The following is a 20,767-nucleotide window of genomic DNA, read 5'->3' on the forward strand; positions in this document are numbered from 1 at the left end:
ACCTCCCAAAACACCTAGACTGGCATTGCGTGTTGTTTGCAGATGACATATCTCTCCTAACCTCCTCCAGTAATAATAACAATACTAATCTCAACGAAAGAATCTACTCTATACTCTCCAAAACTGAGAATTGGCTAGCAAAACACAACCTAGAAATCAACTGCTCAAAAACAAAATTAATAACATTCCACCCGCCTCAAAAACAACTCTTAAATATAAACTTCAGTTACAACGGAACGAAGCTCGACGTCGTAAAAAACGCTACATTATTAGGATTAGATATAGACACCCACTTAAACTGGAAACAGCACATACAAAAAATAAAAACAAAAATATCCAAATTTACATATGCCTTGCGCGAAATAAAAAAAACTACTAACACACAGACTGCCTTAACCACATACTATGCGTATGCCTACGCATGGCTAAGTTATGGTATAATATTATGGGGCAATAGTACAAGCACAAAAAATATATTCACTTTACAAAAAAAGTTAGTTAGAATAATTGTAAATATCAAAGACACTGAAAGTTGTAAGCTTCACTTTAAGGAGTGTAAAATTCTTACTCTTCCTTGCATATACATTTTAGAGATAAGTAAATTTGTAAGAAAATATCCTAACTTCTTTTCCAAACGTGATGATATCAACCCTTCAAGAAATCTACGACATAAAAACAGACTCAATTTACCGGCCTCTAGATTACACATGTACTCCTCTAGCCCTTACGTTACAGCAATAAAAGTATATAATAAACTACCTAAAACAATAAGTGATGAACCCAAAAATAATATATTTGTACATAAACTTAAAACATTACTATATGAAAAGAGCTACTACTCCATAACTGAATTCTTTAACGATGAACTATAACTCTAATTTTGACTCCTTACTTTAAAATAATTATAAGTAATTCTAAATCAGCTAATGTTGGATTAAAATACAATTAAGTACATTAAATATAAATGCAGGACATAATAATACTTATTTACATACTATATAACATTGCTTTTTTATATTATTATTATTTTATTTTTTAAACTTCTTTAAAGAATACTTTTATTGAAGAAAACAGTTTCTCCCTCTTTTCTATGTTGCCGTGCCCTGCAGGGTCCACGATTATGTACTTCTTTAATTTATAAAACCTATATTGTAACAATTGTGGAGTGCAATAAATTGAATTGAATTGAATATGAAAGAAAAAATTCAAAAAATTGCGCGGAAAATTAGAAAATTTAAGAAAACTTAACGTAAATATTAATTTTATATAACTGTCAATTGTTTGAAATAACTGTCAGCGATTGACAGAATGCGCGCTGCAAATTCATAGTTAAGACGGGACAACGTCTGTCGGGTCAACTAGTTATGAATATTACTAGGTCGAAACTAGTGGAGAGTCACTCATATGCGACAGTCTATCTAGTTACATACCACTGTGATATCTTTTATAATTGCGGCGTAGCAGTGTGCAAGCATAGTTGTATATAGTTTTCTCATAGTAAATACACGACTTTCTACTCTTTGTAAATATTGGGTGCATTTGCGACAGGCTAACTCGATGCAAGTGGCCCTCCTGACTTTTAAAGTCTGATTAAAACAAAAGAAATTTGTCCGTAAATCTCTAAATAACCCTATAAAAATAAATACATTCATTTTATTGTAAATATTTTTTATAATAATAAATATACTTATCATTAAAAGTCAATGGGTAAAAATTTATACGCTCTGTCCCTATCTATCAGACATAGAGTCAAAGCCAATGCATTCTAAATAAATAAATATCGTAAAAGGGGGTGACTTTGTGTCTTAAGCAAAATTTTGTGATACCCCACTTGTCAGCAGATGCTTAATCTGAATTAACTTTTGTATATTTCGTTCAAATGTGACCAATTATTTTTAAAGCGGCGTTCCCTAGTAAAATACACGCTAACCGTATTCTTAGAAGCTAAGAACATTATTATTATATTTCTATTCGAAATATATCATATATAAAATATATCAATTTCGAAAACATTAAAGGTCACTTCTATAATATGTTATCTTTTTTGGATTCTTATTTTTTTCTTACAATGTCGATATTGTTTCATTAATAACATAATGAAAATGCCACTAAACTTATCGATTCCGTGTATCTTCCGCTAAAGTACACATGATTTTTATTAGCAACTAACGCTATTACACCAGTCAGCCCATGGTCATTTTAATTACGTTTAAAGATACTTAAGTGTCTTATTCGATGAATTTACGCTATGACCTGAGTAAGTACCAGAATTAAAAAGATTTCGCGGCCCATTTAAAAAAAAACGGCTGAGTACGGCTATTCTGATGTTTCAGAATATCGAGCGCATTGCTTTGTTTATTAAACTACGATGACTATACTTTCGTCAAACAAAGGACGAGCCGGCACAGCGACGCTTGGTTGGCGCTCGAATTTAAGGAAGTCGAGCGCCGAGCACGACGGATTTATGTCAAATATCGTCGCTGTCATATCAAAATGTATATTATAAAACCGTTTCAGGAAATACAAAAAATTAAAGAAGGTTTTTTTTCGGTAAGGTCATCATTTTACTATGTCTTTTCAACCATAATATCCTTAAAAACTGTTAGTAACTAGTAAAATAAATATAAAATAAATAAAAAAATAAAAATGCTTTATTCATCACGTAGGCGAACATGGTTGCACTTATGATAAGTCAAGGTACATGAGAATATTTAATTATTACTTAATTAAATTAGCTTATATAAAAAAAGACAATTTATATTGAAAATAAAATAAATGAAAAATATACTTAGTAAACAAAGAAGCCAGCTCGGGCTGGCAGGGAAGAAGAAATAAAATGATGTATATATGTATTTTTGAATAAGCAATAAGGGAGAAACGCGTCGCGATCCTCACCGGTGAGGATAATAAAAGCCCTAACCTAGCTAACCTACCAGCCTTTCACTAACTACCTAAGCGATGACTACCCGAAGAAGAAAGGCAGAAAGAAACTCTGGGCTTTATTTTTGTCATCAATTGTCCATTCTTTTATAATATTGTTATTAAATATATTTTTTTTAATAAGTCTTTTCTATACAAAGTCTGATTAATTATATAAGCTAATACACGCACATCACCGTAAAAGTGCGGAGAAAATCCACATAAAAGTATTTAGCAATAACTAAAAATTAACGAAAAAAAACAATAATACTAATCTATACTATTATATAAAGCTGAAGAGTTTGTTTGTTTGTTTGTTTGTTTGTTTGTTTGTTTGAACGCGCTAATCTCAGGAACTACCGGCCCAAACTGAAAAATTCTTTTTGCGTTAGATAGCCCTTTGTTCGTGGAGTGCTATAGGCTATATATCATCACGCTATACCCAATAGGAGCGGGGCAGTAATGGCTAATCTCAGGAACTACCGGTCCAAACTGAAAAATTCTTTTTGCGTTGGATAGCCCTTTATTCATGGAGTGCTATAGGCTATATATCATCACGCTATACCCAATAGGAGCGGGGCAGTAATGGCTAATCTCAGGAACTACCGGTCCAAACTGAAAAATTCTTTTGCGTTGGATAGCCCTTTGTTCGTGGAGAGCTATAGGCTATATATCATCACGCTATATTCAATAGGAGCGGAGCAGTAATGGCTAATCTCAGGAACTACCGATTCGAACTGAAAAAATATTTTTGTGTTGAATAGTCCTTTGTTTGTGGAGTGCTCAAAGTTATATATCATCACGCTATGACCAATAGGAGCGGAGCAGTAATGGCTAATCTCAGGAACTACCGGTTTCAACTGAAAAATTCGTTTTGTATTGGATAGCCCTTTATTTGTGGACCGCTATAAGCTATATATCATCACGCTATGACCTATAGGAGCGGAGCAGTAATGGCTAATCTCAGGAACTACCGGTTTGAACTGAAAAAATCTTTTCGTGTTGGATAGCCCTTTGTTCCTGGAGTGCTATAGGCTATATATCATCATGCTATAACCAATAGGAGCGGAGCAGTAATGAAACATGTTGCAAAAACGGGGAAAATTTTGAGTTTTGAGAGCTTCCGTTGCCTGCGCTGCGTAAACGGTTAAAGTTATGCAACAATGATGTATGACGGGATTGTTTCACTTAAAAAGTTCTAAATAATATAACAAAGCCCCCGCTGCATCTGTCTGCCTTAACGTGTTAAACTCAAAAACTACCTAACGTATTAAGATGAAATTTGGTATGGAGACAGTTTGAGACCCTGGGAAGAACATAAGCTCCCGGGAAACTACTATTTTTATAACGGAAAACTTTAGCCTGAAAAACTTTATAACGCGGGCGGAGCCGCGAGCAAAAGCTAGTAAATTTATAAAAACTATGAAACAGTGTACAGCGTGCATTCGCCTACATTTACAAACATAATATTTTCATTTCATATTTTGTCATAGATCTCGGTCAATAAAATTTAGATTATAAATTTTAAGGCTGATGCAACAAAATGATCGGTCGGTCGTCTATTATACATTGATAATTCAATGAGTCGAAATAGTAAATGGAATTTTGTAAACAAATGACCGTTCGCTATTTTTTAAAAAAACTTGAAACATTCGACAATATGATATGACAGCGACGATATTCTATAATCGCGTGTACGCGGTCCATCACGCGACTGGCATTTAAAATGAGTTAGACAATGCTGCTGTATAAAATGCAAGAATGACCAATATGATTTAAACTTCAAAATATACAATATATTATGCATTTTTTTATTGCTTTGAATAGCACGACGAGCTTCCCGCTCGCGTGATGGTAAACGATACGATCGCCCATAAACAGTAGAAACACCATCCAACACCTTGAATTTCAAAGTAATGTTTGGTATTCAACTGCGCTCGCCATTCTAAGACATGAGGTGTTAAGTCTTATTATGTCCAGTAGTTACACTGCCTACAATGTCCTTCAAACCGGAACCCAACAGTGACTACACACTGCTGTTTGGTGGCAGAAACAGACATTTATTATGTATTCATTTAAATTAATCTATAGTATAAATATTTTTAGATGCACGTACCTTGCTTATCTCTGCACCACCCTAAGGTCGACTGGTAGAAAATATCTCTGGCATTAAGTGGTATACTTCTGTTTACATAAAGTGTATAAAATATAAATAAATACTTTACAAATAGCCAGCGTTGCGTCGCTGTCCCGCCTCGTTCCCTGTTCGACGAAATCATTAGTACTCACACGCCCCACAAACTATGGAGTAATCGCGGTACTTATCATTAAAGGAAACAGCTGGCTAGATTTCTTACGTATTTAGTTGTATAAGAAATATGTTTTCAATAATAATAATATATAAGTAGATGTTTAATATAATATTATTTATCTACTCATAAATTATTTCCATTATTGTAGTTTATGAATGATTATGATATAATTTACAGGTGCTATTAGGTTTTGGCGAAGATCCGCGCAAAGTCAAATGGGATTGTGCAGGCTCTCTAATTAGTGAATACTTCGTTCTCACTGCCGCCCATTGCGTCACAAGCGCCGACAGGTGAGCGATGCTAAACCCCACTTTGAATGTTTTTTATTTATATTTCAAATCTCATTATTTTTAATTTGTGATTGATAGCGATTGGAAAAAGCGCTATAAGTATGGACTCCCGTGAACTAGTTACCTATATTACACTAAATACCTACTAAAGTATTTATCTACGTATTAACACCCATGTCTTATATAAATTATATTACTATATATTATGTAGTGTCATAATAATGGATATTGATAAAGATTTGAAAAAAAAAGACTAATAAAACTTGCGATTATTTAGAATATAAGTAAGTATTGTGCAAAAGACTATTTACTCCATAAGACGTAGCATCATTATCACGTGCTGCTATTAGCAATGCTGTGCGCGATAGGCCTTGGTTTGGACTATTGAGGCTATATTGTTTTGTATAACAATAATTGTTACTGATTACCTACTTACTGTATTCTGCAGCGGTAATGTCACGTATGCCAGTGTGGGCGTGCTGACGAGAAGCGAGGTGGCACCCGACAACACGTACAAGATCAGTGAGAGGTTCCGGCACCCCTCCTTCAGACGCGGCGTGTACAACGACATCGCACTCCTCAGGCTGGAACGAGAGTACGTTAATTATAATTAGTCTAATTAATAACTTAGTTTTGTTGATTCAGACTGTACCGTACCTGTAATAAATAGATACTTAAGAAAATAATATCAAATTCGAAATTACGCAAAAATAATACAAAAGGAAACGGTTCCTCCTTGCCCCAACCTTTTCCTTGTGAATCCATCTTGGGCGATAGACGTAATATGCGATCGTGGACTTTTCTGTAAGCTTTTAGATGAACTATAATTCTATAGTACATTATATGCTTGTTGTATCTCGTAGGGTTTATCCAGCGTAGGCCATAAGTTATTGTTAATTGTTTTTTTACGACTATTACAAAACTTTCTCATTGGCGTATTTGTATTACGTGCGCGGTACCACGGCCGCCTTGAGCCCTCATGTTCGGATCCTGAGTCAGGTTGAAGTGAAACTGGGTTTTTTTGTTCAGTCTTGTTCCCTATCGCATGATACGACGGAATAGGACGGAATGGCGAAAAGTGGATGCACTGGCCCTCCTACCCCTTCGAGAATAAAAGTGATAAATTTAATGTTTTCTGCTATTCAAAAACTTATAATTAATTGTACGGGATACCCTCCGTACAAAATGTCAATGAATACATGGGATTCTAATACGCTTTTACTTTACGTGGTTTAGTAAGTTCGCATTTAACTTTTATACGTCCTAGGAATGACTGCGCCGCAAACAAGTCTTCCAAAACCAGAGATACATAAGTACTTATGCCATTAACTATAAACGCCATCTTTTTCAGAGTAATTCTGGGCGAGTACAGAGTTCCTGCTTGCCTGCATGTCGGAGATACGGTGAAAGACGCCAGAGCTATGGCCACTGGTTGGGGCCTGCTGGAGTACAAGGGTAACGTCTCTGACATACTGCAAAAAGTAAGTTTATAAGAAAAAAATATCCAGTTATTGTAGGCACTCTTATTGTACTTACACAATATTCTGGTTCTAAATTAAAAACACTAATAATTATTATTTTTCTTTCGATTATTCCTAAAAAAATTATATAGGAAACTTTAATTGAGAATATTTTTTATCCCTAGGTAACCCTTAAGAAATACCGATCTCGCATTTGTAAGGCGATATTTCCACCACACACACTGGTTTCACATAATTACGACGAAAAGACTCAACTTTGCTTCGGCGGGTACAACGATACTCAACCCGGGGACACTTGCAACGTAAGATATACACAATGTTATGTGCAATAGACTTATGCGATACTAGCCTAAAAGGGACATTAAACCTTATGTGAAATGACCATATACTTGAATTGGTATAAATTGAAATTATTTCAAAAGTTTTACCAACGTATATCGTACTACATATTATTAATGCAATTATAGATTGACTACAACTGCCACAATAATTTTTTTTTTTTACAAGTTTAAATTTGAAGGTATAAGTATACTTATTGACTGCAGTTGATCCAAAGATGAGGAAATTTTCCTTGCAATTTGTTAAAAATAACATTTCAAAATAATGTGCATACTATTTCTATTTATTTTCTTTTTGCTAGGAGCCTTAAGCCCATATTGGCCATAGTTTGTGTAGGAGGCATTTTTTTGACTGAAGGCGGCTGAAGTCGAAATCAAAGCTGAGACGGAAGCTTATAACTAAAACCAACATTTTGAGAACAATAACTCACAATTTCATTAAATGTTTCTTTTTTTCTAGGGTGACAGCGGTGGCCCATTGATGATAAAACACAAAAAGATAAATTGCATGTATTTGATTTTGGGTGTCACATCTGGAGGCAGAGGGTGTGCGTGGCGCGGGAAGCCAGGCCTGTACTCTAGGGTTTCGCACTACATTTCATGGATAGAAAGTGTTGTGTGGCGTTAAAACGCTCATTCAAAACAAAATCTAGAATTAAATACAACTTGAATATTGTTTTATTCAAATTTTAAGACAATATTAAAATATTAATTCCGCCGAATGAATTGCATTTTGTTTATAATTATAAGTAACTAGGTATTGCTCGCGACTTCGCCCGCATCTAGCCCACTACAAAAGTAGACTAAACTGTTTCCATAGTAATATAAGCGGTCTTTGAGTAAGTCTAGAAATTTCTGTAGTGATTAATTGGGCATCTGTACAATGCTAATTTATTTCAAAATCAGAAAAAAAATATTACCTATGTCTAGGATATGTTCCAATCCGATGAACTGATTCTGCGTTTACTATAAGATTGCAATCTTAAGTAAAATAAACTTCAATACGTAAATATTAAATATTCACCTACGCTAATACTTAGTCCGAAGGTTGTGAAACAAACTTTTACGCGGATGCGATCAGAAAGCAAGTAGGTACTTACCGAATACGATAGCTACAATACGATACAGTCGTTTTCAATAAACGATCCCAATCTCAATCTTCATTCCGATTCCCAGCAAGAACCAAATACCTCATTTGTAAGCATGTCAAAAAAAGCTTTGTTCTCATTGGTCCATTTTTGATATAGATGGAAAAGGCGATTAGAATCGTTTATTGAAAATGGTGCTAAAGGCTTGTCAACTGTATGCACGATCTTTCAAATGAACTTGCATTACAATTTACAACCTCATCCATTTATACTGTCGAAAGCAATAACGACCAGACCCACTATTTTCGGATCGATCTCGACAACAAACCTCTCGGAAAAGGTTATCTACAAGCAAGTCAACTAAATGATGTGTTCAGATTGGTCGAGATATATTATAATGCAATTAAAATTGGCATTGAAATTTGAGTCGACTTTAGAAGAAAGTCCACAAAAATTGTTTATTCATGATATGAAGCTTATAGATATTAAATGTAACAAATCTTGATTAAACAATTTTCTACTATAGAATACTCCGATTTCTTCACAGATAGCTGCAATTTTGTATTAAATTTTACCACTACTTATTTTGTTAATTATATTTCTAAGAATTAAACACAATATTGTCAATGATTTGTTTATTATTTTATACATATTTATGACATTAATATCTAAACACGATTAGTTATAATATACGATTCTCGTAAAAAATAATCGCACAATGTGCGTACCTACACGAACTTAACATTAAAAGAGACGCAGCAGTAACGTTTTCTTATATGTACACTTTTGTAATATGCGTACGCGCGGTACATGTAGTACGAAGTTATCTAGATCACTCTCAACAAGCGCTCTAAGCTCGACTCATGACGTGAGAATCACACAATTATTATATTGCAAGGCTAAAATTCTGTATATCATTTTATTTATTCTACACCTATCTAATAATAAAAACTTATTACGTCACGAAATCTTTTCATTTTGATCTTTCATCGCGTCTCGATAACGTCGTGACTTTAATAATTACTATAACAGATCTGATTCGAGCGACGTGAGAGTATTTCAATAAAGCCACTGCTGCGACGTCATCCTGCGCGTCAATAAATACAGAGATTACACTTGCGCGTGTATACATGGCGATGAGTGCAATTATACATATAACGCGAATAAAGTCTGTGGCACAATCACACTGGCACGCTGTCGCACATCACGCTGCGGCTGTGTGCGACGTGCGTGGTGTAGTGCTCGCACGCTTAAACGCGCGAGGCCCCCGCGGCCAGGTCCACGGCTAATACGGCGGCGGGGGCGGCGCGTCCTCAGCTTTTTTTATGGCGACCACCGCGACGCCGTCGCTCGCGCCGTGTCTGAAACATAACATATACATTATTCACTAACACTAACACACGTCTTTTATCTCCGAAGAAGTAGGCATAAGTGCAACTAATGCACCCACATTTCGCTGTGAATGTAACAGTATGGAATTGTTTTACCTATATACTAATAAATGAAACCTAAACTCCACCGCTTTTGAAGCACATTGCGGGCTCGAAGGAGTATGAGATTTGGCATAATGTAAGTTCATAGATTATAGAGAAGTGCAGAAAAAAATAGGATTTATGTATAATATGGTTGGTTACGAAAATACAAACTTAAATTATTAAATTAAATTATTTGTTTTAATTTTGTTACAAAAATGCCACAATATAATGATACATAAAACTAAAATATTCCTCTTACCGCGCCCGTTTCCCCTTCGGCCCATCGTTCATATGCGCGCTCATGCTTCAGCCACTCTTGGTACTTGTACCACCACTCCTCCCATTTGACATAATCACCCAATGTGAGTCCTCGTAAATAGCCACGCTTCTTGTAGTAATCATAACGCACACGCACGTCGTCCCAGGAGGGTAAGCCGACCGGTGCCACCGCCAGTAATTCCTCTGGGTAGCTGCCCGGAGGCGCAGCAGATGTGGGCTCTAAGCCCGGGTAAGGCTCCCGCGAAGGTGCCTCAATAGAAGGCTCGATGCGAACATGTAAAGTGGTCTCTCGGCGTGTGATACGCATGTTCTCCAGTCGCGCCGAACGGTCTGCGGACCATTGCGCCATTTTACCAAACCGCTCTGACAGCGTAAGCCGGGCCGGCGCAGCCTCAGAACTCGCATCCGATGACGAAGAAGATGAACTGTCATTGAGAGCAGCAGCGATGGCAGCGGGTGATACGGCACGCGAGCGACGACGCGTGGTCGTAGCGCCGGCGGCGGCACCGGGCGCGCCCCCTACGCTAGCAGCGCCGGGCGGTGGCGGCGGCGGCGGCCGGCGCTCGCCCTCGCGCTTGATGTGCGGAGGCGCCGGTCCCGGCGCGGCGGGCGGCGCCCCTGGCCGAGCAGCCATCTGCGAACGCTGCCACTCCAGTACCTACACATAATTTTGAATTTAGTAATATTCCAAAGAGTAAAATGTAACTACTAATTATTATCCAAAATATTAAGAACAAAAAAATGTTTTATGTGAAAAGCATCACCTTCTCCTCTCTGGTACGCTTGCTGCTTTCCCGTGCCTTCAGCAACTCCCTGGTAGGCTGAACAGCTCTAGCCACACCTGAGCGAGCTCGACTCGGTGATGTTGAACCCATCCTAAACATTTCCAAGTACAATGTATAATATTACTAACAGATGCATTTGGGAAAGCACAAGGAAGAATAATAATTTATTTAATTATAATTGAAAGAACTATTTAAGATTAAAGTACATCAAAATATAAAAAGAAAAATGAAATACAATGAATCTCAATTATATATTTAGTTATTTGATGAAAATGGAAGATATGACAGACCTCGGTTTACCAGGCGGGGGTTTCGGCGGCGGTACTTTCTTGTTCTTTGCGGAGCACACCGAACACGACTCATCTGAGCAGCTGCTTACAGAAGATCCAGAAGGAGATGACTGCAAAGAAATAAACAATATCTCTTAAATTGTTTATTATTAAAATGATATTCATAATTTCTAGTATTATTATATTAAAAATTATGTAAGGCGTGGAACCAATATGCTTGCATAACGTGAACTATTTAATCTTAAATCAAAATATTAGAAATGAATATGAAATCATTGCTTGAGAATGATTGGATTATGTTCAACTGTTACAATTCTGCAAGACCCGATTACTACTAAACTAACCTTTCTAGGATCAGGCGGCGAGGGCGGTCGCTGCGGGCGCGTGGGGGCGCGCGCGGCGGCGGGCGGGCGCGCGGCGGCGAGCGCACGCGCGGGCTGCGGCGCCGCGCCGCTCCACCTCCCACCGGGCTGCGTCTAACAACGCCAAATAACAGTTAACCTTCACTCCAGCCTTTACAGGTGCCACAAGAATAGATGATGTCCAAGAAAATATATTATGTTCTTAATGAAAAAGCAACCTTTTATTATCTTTTCCAACAACTTAAATGCTCATTAAATTATCTTCAGTGAAGATTACTTTGTGACTAATTGTTATTGTAAAGTGTGTTTAGCATTTCATTTTACCAAGAGATATACTTACGGTTTTTGCTCAAAAATTCTAAAATATGGTTTAAATGTTGAAATGTACGCCAATCTTATACAATGGAAATAAGTTGGACAGATATGGGCGCTCTCAACCCAATCGGTGATAAAGCTTAAGCTTAATGCGTATGTTTTCTTTTCTTTTGCTAAAATCACTAAAAGTTCGAATTCTCATTCAAATAAAAAATAAACAGTTTTACCTAATCGGACTTCGCCGCGGACTCCTCCTTGGACTCCTGCGCTGAGATCTAGATCTTGAAGTTCTAGGTGAGCGGCGCATAGGTGACCGCGAGCGGCGGGTGATGGGCGACCGCGACCGGCGACCGATCGGCGAGCGAGAACGCCGCGTCATCGGCGAACGAGACCGTCTACCGATCGGAGACCTGTCAAAAATATTGCTTTATTCACTAAAATTCTAGGCCAATATTCAAAGTGTAAACTATTACAATTTGCTCAGTACAAACAAATCCTTTATGTTGCCTCTTGGTTAGGGTGTATGTTTTCCCGCACTTTTTCATATTATGCTTTATTTATGCTGACTGACAACACACAACTCAACAGCCAGTAGCATGGAATATGCATACAAGCTCCTTTGTCCTTACAAATATCTTATAGGAAGCAAAATAATTTTTGTGTATACTACCATTTATTTTGCTCTAAATCAATTGATATAAAAATAGTTTTAATAAACCATAACTTGATATTTAATGTAATAAAATGTCATTATTATACATAAACAATAACTAAACCCAGGTGCATTCCCCTTCGGTTACAATTTTCCACACAGCTGACAACTCATTCTAGACAATTATGCATAGTGCATGAAAATTTTCTTAGTTAAAATAGTATAAAGACCTTTAGCTTGCAAGTATATAATTATTTTTTCTGAGACAAAGATAATACAATCATAGGTATTTAATGAAACAAAATAAAAATATCTGAATTCAATAAAAAGTCAAGGAAATAAATTAAAAATATTAAATGTTAAATAAAAAAATATGCATAAACAAATATTTAATGATGACATGAAGAAAACTGCAACTACCCACAGTAACATCACCCAGAACGTTGAATTTGACATTGCACTGCAATCATCATCTTGAAACATTAATGTTAAATCCCAATCATTCAATAATTACGCCGGCTAGAACGTCCTTAAAACCAGAGCACCACAGTGCTTGCGTTAGGCTCCTAAGCCGCAGAAATCGACATCGACGCGTTACTGACCCAAACGGACTCTTGCATACAAGACCTACTCCTGGTAATGGTATTTCATGCACTAATTATAATCAATCCAATTTGAAGCAATTGGATGATTACACCCGCATAAAATGCAATAACCAATACCGCTGGACGCAGGCACCATAGTACCTATATAGTATGGCCGACGAATTTTTCTACGCGAAGACCCATAGAGCTAAGAGAAGAGCAGCTGCGACTGATGGCAAACAGCGACGACTAACACGAAGCAAGGCCTATATAACACCTGTTTCCAACGAAATGGAGAAAGGCACAAAAAGAGAGAAACACCTAAAAGTTTACCTGGATCTAAGAGCTGGAAGAGGCGAACGTGAGCGGCGGGGCGAGACAGAACGCGAGCCAGCGAGATACATCTGTTTATAGCCCGTGTGCCTCCATCTGCAGGACAAAACGTGCCATACTTCGTGAGAAACCAATACATAGGGATAGTTGACTACAAATCATCTAATCATTTTAGTAATCATAAAATACTTCGCATATGTTCTTAAAGGCTTGAATTGCCTACCGAGTTAGCTACTACCGCTACGACGAATGATCATTATAATCTCAAGAATTGCCGTACTTCGGAAACGACGTGAAGACGTCCCTCACGTTTAGATACAAAGGAATTCTAAACTAACTTGGCAACTTCGTCGAAAATAGCGCCCAACATACAGTTCAAAACAACTTCTAGGTTATGTTTAAATGAAGGTATTACGTTGCTTATACCACTTATGTATCTTATTACAATCTACCAAATAATACATTCAGGAATTGAGCTATACAATCTAATCGGAAATAGCGCAGCACAAAACAATTAAGTGGAGATGGCTTTCTAATAACAAGAATTAAATGCAATTAAAACTACTACAACTTAAAGATGGTTAACCTACTGTGATGGAACTTCCACATACAAAAGATCAACCGCCTGGTACGCTGGAATGTTTGTTTTTCAAAACTTAGGTTTTGAAAAACAAACATTCTGGGCTGATAATAAACTTTGGTCTTTTGGTTGGTTGTACAGGGTAAAAAAAAAAAAAAATAATATAATAACGTTCTGGTCATAAAAAAGTAAAAAAAACGTGAGCATAAAAAACAAATATAAAGTGTTCATATATATATATATATATATTATTTTAAACACATCATGACGTTTATCCTACAAAGTATTACTGGTAAATTGTGCACCAGAATCAATAACCGCTATTGCCAATCTCTAGAAAAATTATAAAAAATTAACTACTGTCGCGTTCTTGCTTCTGAATGAATATGAAAATGAGCAAACAAATAAATTGTAAAATAACCTGCAGTGAAATTTGATATCCACTATTTTCACCAGTTTTAAAGACGTCAAAAACTGCACCGCCCCACATGCGCCTTGACTGAGGCACGATTGTGTTACAAAACAATAATTACCTATTAGGGTCTTTCTCCTCAACCTCAAGCAGTTTTCGGTCCCAGCTTCCAGGGGACGCCTGCCGCGCTCGTTTCATCACATTGTCTATTTCTTTACGGCGTCCCGCCGGATTCGATGGATCTATGAAAATAAATTATATTAAACGCCTTATAATCCACGCTTCGCAATAATATCAAATAGCGACATACAAGCACGTCATTTAATTCCATAATGAGGTTTTCACCGCAAGGCTGCCTAGGCGGATAACTATATTGTGATCGACGAGTATCGTGTTTGTTTTTACAAGAACATACCATTCGTTTCTCGATAATTTTGCAAGAAGAGTGGCGAATACGAATAATAACATGGTGCCGTATCTAAGGAGTAAAATCCGAGCATGTTTGGCATACGGCAATCCTCGTTTTTAATCCGACGGAGTATACAATGCATTTTATGAATAATCTACCCCAAAATCATTTGAATCAATCAATCAATCCGGGACTCTAAAAATCCCGGGATAACAAAATTAAAGGCCGATCGGACGGTTTTGGGCACCATCTTGGACCCGCCACCTTGATTTTTTATGGGTCACTACAAGCATTCTTGAGACCACCACCAATCTGTCCCTAGCCTTTGCCAAGTCATGAGTCCATAACTAGTCCATAATCTTGGGCCGTCCGCTATATTGGATTTATAATGACGTCACTTTGCAAACCATTAATTGTCATCGCAAACTAAACGTGTGCACAGAATTTTATCTTAATGAGTTGAGGATAATGGCTTTAAAATTCATTTGCAAGATTCGATCCGAACATACGTATATACAAACATTGCAAGTCAATTATAAGCTTGTAATGAAATAAGAATAAACGTTAATTCACTCATTTTCTAGAATCTATTGTTTACTAGCGAACAAACAGTCAATTATGATTAATTTAGGACTAAGACGATATAACGGCTAAAATGTTGTCAGTCATATTATCGTGATAGGGGGCGAGCCTATCGCCCGATATGGCGATAGGCTCGCCCCCTATCACATCATGGGACGGAACATACTTGGCGAAAAGTGGGTGCCCTAGTTGCGCCTCTGCATACCCCTTCGGGGATAAAATGCGTGATGTTATGTATGTTATGCATATTATCGTAACAGCGATATTTAAATTATTCCATCAACGAATGAATGAATCCCTCCTAGCAGAATTTCGGCCACGGCAGCCAATCTCAACGGAGATCATACAAGTACGCAGGAGATATTAAAGTGCCCAAGTGTGTGCGCAATGCACTCTCTGTTCCTTCATTCTCATAGTCCGGTGCGACGGTGATTGTTTCAGTATGAGAAATAATAGAAAAGTAATAAATATAAAAATGGTGGTACTGACCAGTTATCCGCGAATGTTGCGGATTCCTGTCCATGTGCAGGCGGTTTTTGGAGGCGGTCTCCACGGCCCGCGACACCGACCCGTTGCGCCGAGACGACATCCTGCAACAGCGCACAAGCTTATTCACTGTCGGTATACTTCGTAGTAAGTCAATGTGGTAATGAGTTTATATAGTATATAACAGTTAACGTAAATGTTCCGCAAATCAGAACACGCACAGATGTGGCGGGTCACACAACAGAATGTTAATGGTTACACTCGTCATCCTTAAACATTAGATATAGTAATAATTACAATGGCTACAATGTTCTTTAAACAGACACATACAAGTGTTTGACGCAGGTACTTAATAGCAGAAATAGCCAATATAATGATTCATTTAATACAAATTGGTCTTAATGGCGCAAACATCCGATTCTTTTATTTTTCTAATAGCATGTGTCACCAGTATACATTTGATAGTATAAATTAATCACTATTTGAGGAAATAACTACTCTTAACTCTTAGCGCATCATGTCTGAGTAACTACACGTCATTAAAGGAGAAAGTCCAACTGTGTATTGAAGTCCGTCCCGCATAGTTTAGTTTATGTAACAGTAAAATTTGCACACAAAAGGGAACAATTAACGTAGTTCCAAATGCAACAATAATTATTTTTTAATGTTAGGTTTTTGTATCATACAATGATATATTTTCATGTATATTTTGAAATAAAAACGTTTGTAATGCAATATCTCTCTCGTAATCGTAATATGTAATTTATGATAATTAGGTACACGCCAAATATCTGACATGAACACGGAATTATGTAGGTCATAAGGCCAGCTCCGCGAACCAGCTCTAATAAGCAACCACTTCCCGAATAGATTTTTTCAATTCTAGATAAATAACCTTTTGTTTTAATAGGATGTGTAAAATAAAATTGCTTTATATTTATATCTATTCTGTTCGAAACTTACCACTTTTTTATTTTACATCTATGGTTCAAGTCATTATAAAATGTTATTTTGAAGAAGAAAGTGTGAGGTTTTATGCAGTAACACCACATCAAAATAACCCTTACATTACATTTTACTCAAGCAAAGTTAACTAACTAAAAAACTTAATCCAGAAATTCCGTTAACAATAACAATTCTATCTTACTTTGTTACTGGAGTAGGAATTTTATGAATTTTGGTTAAGGAATTGGTAATTGATTACATTTTTTTATTTTGATTACTTTGGTTTCCATGTACTTTTTAATGTTGAATAAATGGAATAAAATAATTAATTATTGTACACAGCAGTCAACTGCACACAGTCCCAACTTTGATTTATTAATCAGATTTTCAACAACATACATTTAATTAATTTCGAACTTTAGTAAAACTCTCTAAATTTATTTTTAGACAGTAAAATTTACTTCAAAATTAGATTTAATGGTAACCGTCTTTTCAATCATAAAGAACTCTGGAATGAACTCATAATAATGTAAGTGTGGTTACTAATTAAAGTAAACTCAATTGATGATTGAAATGTAATCAAAATTACTATTCTAATTACATAAGTAATTAATTACACTCTACACTGGCTAGAAAGTTTTATAGCGGAACACAATATTTATTAGTTTGCAGCGTTATCTACCTAGTAGGACACTTACATAATACACAAAACCTACAACCAAGTAACGGAGAGTGCATTTTTGTACCAATACAGAAACTGGGGTTTACTAATAATAAAATGTAAGTGGCATGTATTTTATATGTATTTACTACAGGATGTCATACAGAAAACATATTTGTATCAATTTCAATTGGGAATTAATACAATAAAAATAACATGTTTATAATTATAGTAGCCACATTCTGGAAATTTTAACATCACTACAGATACTGGGTGAGAAAATAATGGCAGCTACAGAATATCTACCAACTCCTAAAGATGGGCAAAGATAGAATTTGATTACTAAATAATTTAAAAAATACTAATTGTTGATTAACCATTTCCAATAAAAACAATCACCATATACAAATTTGCTACAATAAAAATTTCTATTCTATGCATGTAATATAATTTTGAATTAAAAAAAGGACATAACTTCACAATGGATAGGTCTTGGTAAATGAAATTTTGTGTTCCGGATTACCAGGCAACTGATCTCTAATTTAACTTTGGACCATTACTTCCAGAACACCCTGTATAATTTAACTATAACAACATATCAATCTATTATGTTACATGATCCCCACCTGAGAACATTCATTATGACACATGCATGAGGTTAAAATACATAAGATGATAGTTGGCTACAATAAATGAAATAGAAAGAGGAAAAAAAAATTATGTCCAACACCAAGATCTGTTGTGGTTCCAAATGAAAATACAAGTTTTATATTGTAGATATTGCAAACCATGAAGAACTCGCAACTATGCCAATTTATTTGTATAACCAACAGACAATCATAGATCATTTTGTATTTTTCAGAGATCATAGTAAACTAGTGAAATGAGTCTAATTAATCTCTACATACTATCAAGAAAGTAGCTAACCATAGAGCCAAGGCTTCTTTTGTTAAGAGAAAGGGTAAGGCCTTTCATCTACAACACTGGCCTTGATAAAACTCACATTCATTAAATTCTTATGAAGAAATATCAGTTACTTATACAGGTCTCTAATTTTTTCAGTCAATCAATATTAAAGCTATGTTTTGTTTTTATGTATAGAACCTGGAATGGGCTTCTTTGCTAGATTATTCCTTTTGCAAGAAAGTATACACACTATCACTGCTTGTTGTATTAGAGAATGGTCTTATTGTTCATTCACAGGTATTTTATGTCTGAAATCTGGATATATTTTTTCTATGTTGGCATTACTTTTTGTCAAAATTCTCGTTATGTTTAAATCTTAATGTGTTTTTTTTAAATTTGTGATTATAAATATCACATCATGCTTAAGAATAGAAAGTAGTGGCAGAAGAATCATGCTACCAATATGAAGTTTGGTGAGAAGAAAAGCCATGTAAAGGTCCAATAATTCAATTTGAAAATGTTTGATAGTGGGTTGTTATTATGGCAGGTATATGTAATGTACCTATATATAATATTTCACTGTAAATACACTACAATACTTTCATAATATTCATACTATAGGAAACCCCAGGGTTTCCTATATTTTTTACCTGAAGAGTTTTTATTTATTTCAGGTACACCTGAGAAAACTGGTCAGTATTACCATGTGTCACAAACACATATAACTAGCCAAGCTATAGTATTCATTATTGTAATCACTAATTTTATTAAATTAAACATTCTGTTGGAAATCATTCTTTACATGTAAAAAAAAAAGGAATGGCAAAGTTTCATGTGGCACCAAACATAGTGCCCTGAAGTAAACACAAATTAGAGTTACAGGAAATTATTTCTTTTTAACTCTAAAATAATATCATGTAATGTTGCACAAATTACCCATTACAATGTTTTGGGAAATATTATTAAAATATTTTGTGTAGGAGGATTGGACAAAACTTCACCTGGCAACATGGCGCATGTTAGCCAACTTTACAATTAATGGTAAAATGACTATGAATGGACTATACTTTTAGTTATTATTATGCTTTGTCACAATTTACATAATGGGCAGAAACAATATAATTGATAATTTGGAATGAGATTCACAAATTTATGATATTCATCTTGTTACCAGTCATTATAGCAAGGTAGTTGCTTCTAATTAGACACCATAAACTACCAGAAAAGATATTATGTCTAAATTTTAGAAAATAATTTTATTAAGCTTCTTACTTTTGCTATTTGGATCATAGAAACTAATGGCCATATCGTTAATTGGGGATAGTTGACAGATATCATGCAGGAAAGGTATGGAATAAAAGGTTTGTGTATTATATATAAATGCATAAGATTTTTCATCTTAAATTGAATAAACGGTTAATCTTCCCGTTATATCATTCAACTCCGCCCAACATAACTTTCACAAGATGGCCGACTATTGATTTTCACCTGCAGCTAAAAATTTATAAAACTTACCTCTAGCGTAACGTTAACGAACCGGGTGGAGCGAGGGCTCCGAACGCGCGCGTCGAGTCGCGTAGGGCAAAGCCCCGAGGCCACGCGGCGGGCACACGCGACGCCCGGCTGCGCCGCTGTAAGACATACTTAGCGTAAGATATGCGCGCGCGGACAAACGAAGCCTCGAAGCGAGGCTCGCGGACGAGGGCCCACGCGAGGCGGTCGCCCAGCCTCCGGGCTCACGCGGCGAGGCCTCGCGATCAGGCCAAACGCGGATCGAACCTCCACGGTGAACATCCTGCAACTTTGCCGACTGCTTTATCCCAATAGCTTCCATGATCCCACGATGACCAGCTGGATTTAACATCAATAAAACTAAAACCACATAAACTTATACACAATATAAAGTTACGAACCAGTAATCAACACCGTATTTATTATACACTGCAGTTCAAAGGTACAATAGCCGAAGTAATCTCGCTAGAATCCGCGACACACCTTTCTGCGAGCGCCGGCCATTTTGTTTTGCGAAAGTCAAACGACAACCTGCAACGAAGAAAAATTGACCTTTTCCTCGTTACCGTTTTATTACTACATTAGCAAACTCTAACTAATCACTACATAGTATAAAACAAAGTCGCTTTCTCTGTCCCTATGTGTGCTTAAATCTTTAAAACTACGCAACGGATTGATGTGATTTTTTTAATAGATAGAGTGATTCAAGAGGAAGGTTTATATGTATAATAATAACATTCATTGAATAGTCGGCATTGCACCCGTGCGAAG

The 20,767-nt window shown here is 36.2% G+C and overlaps 2 protein-coding genes across 2 annotated transcripts in view; one reads left to right on the forward strand and one right to left on the reverse strand.

Annotated features, from left to right (window-relative positions):
• Positions 1 to 9,055, forward strand: part of LOC115450761 (serine protease snake) — a 24,633-nt gene extending 15,578 nt beyond the window's left edge. Inside the window, exons 6-10 of the mRNA XM_030178871.2 lie at positions 5,409 to 5,521; positions 5,970 to 6,116; positions 6,873 to 7,002; positions 7,167 to 7,304; positions 7,801 to 9,055. Coding sequence (XP_030034731.2) covers positions 5,409 to 5,521; positions 5,970 to 6,116; positions 6,873 to 7,002; positions 7,167 to 7,304; positions 7,801 to 7,968 — 696 coding nt within the window. The 3' untranslated portion in view covers positions 7,969 to 9,055. The remainder of the gene's footprint in view (positions 1 to 5,408; positions 5,522 to 5,969; positions 6,117 to 6,872; positions 7,003 to 7,166; positions 7,305 to 7,800) is intronic.
• LOC115450760 (serine/arginine-rich splicing factor SR45) lies at positions 9,049 to 20,529 on the reverse strand. The gene is given in 12 exon segments (XM_030178867.2): positions 9,049 to 9,789; positions 10,163 to 10,840; positions 10,947 to 11,058; positions 11,258 to 11,367; positions 11,602 to 11,642; positions 11,645 to 11,733; positions 12,162 to 12,344; positions 13,504 to 13,599; positions 14,617 to 14,737; positions 15,976 to 16,076; positions 20,000 to 20,115; positions 20,398 to 20,529. Coding segments are annotated over 10 exon segments (1,578 nt in total). The 5' UTR covers position 16,076; positions 20,000 to 20,115; positions 20,398 to 20,529; the 3' UTR covers positions 9,049 to 9,741.
• Positions 20,530 to 20,767: the final 238 nt, after the last annotated feature.

Source organism: Manduca sexta, chromosome 26 (genome assembly GCF_014839805.1).
Source record: "Manduca sexta isolate Smith_Timp_Sample1 chromosome 26, JHU_Msex_v1.0, whole genome shotgun sequence".
Lineage (NCBI taxonomy): Eukaryota > Metazoa > Arthropoda > Insecta > Lepidoptera > Sphingidae > Manduca > Manduca sexta.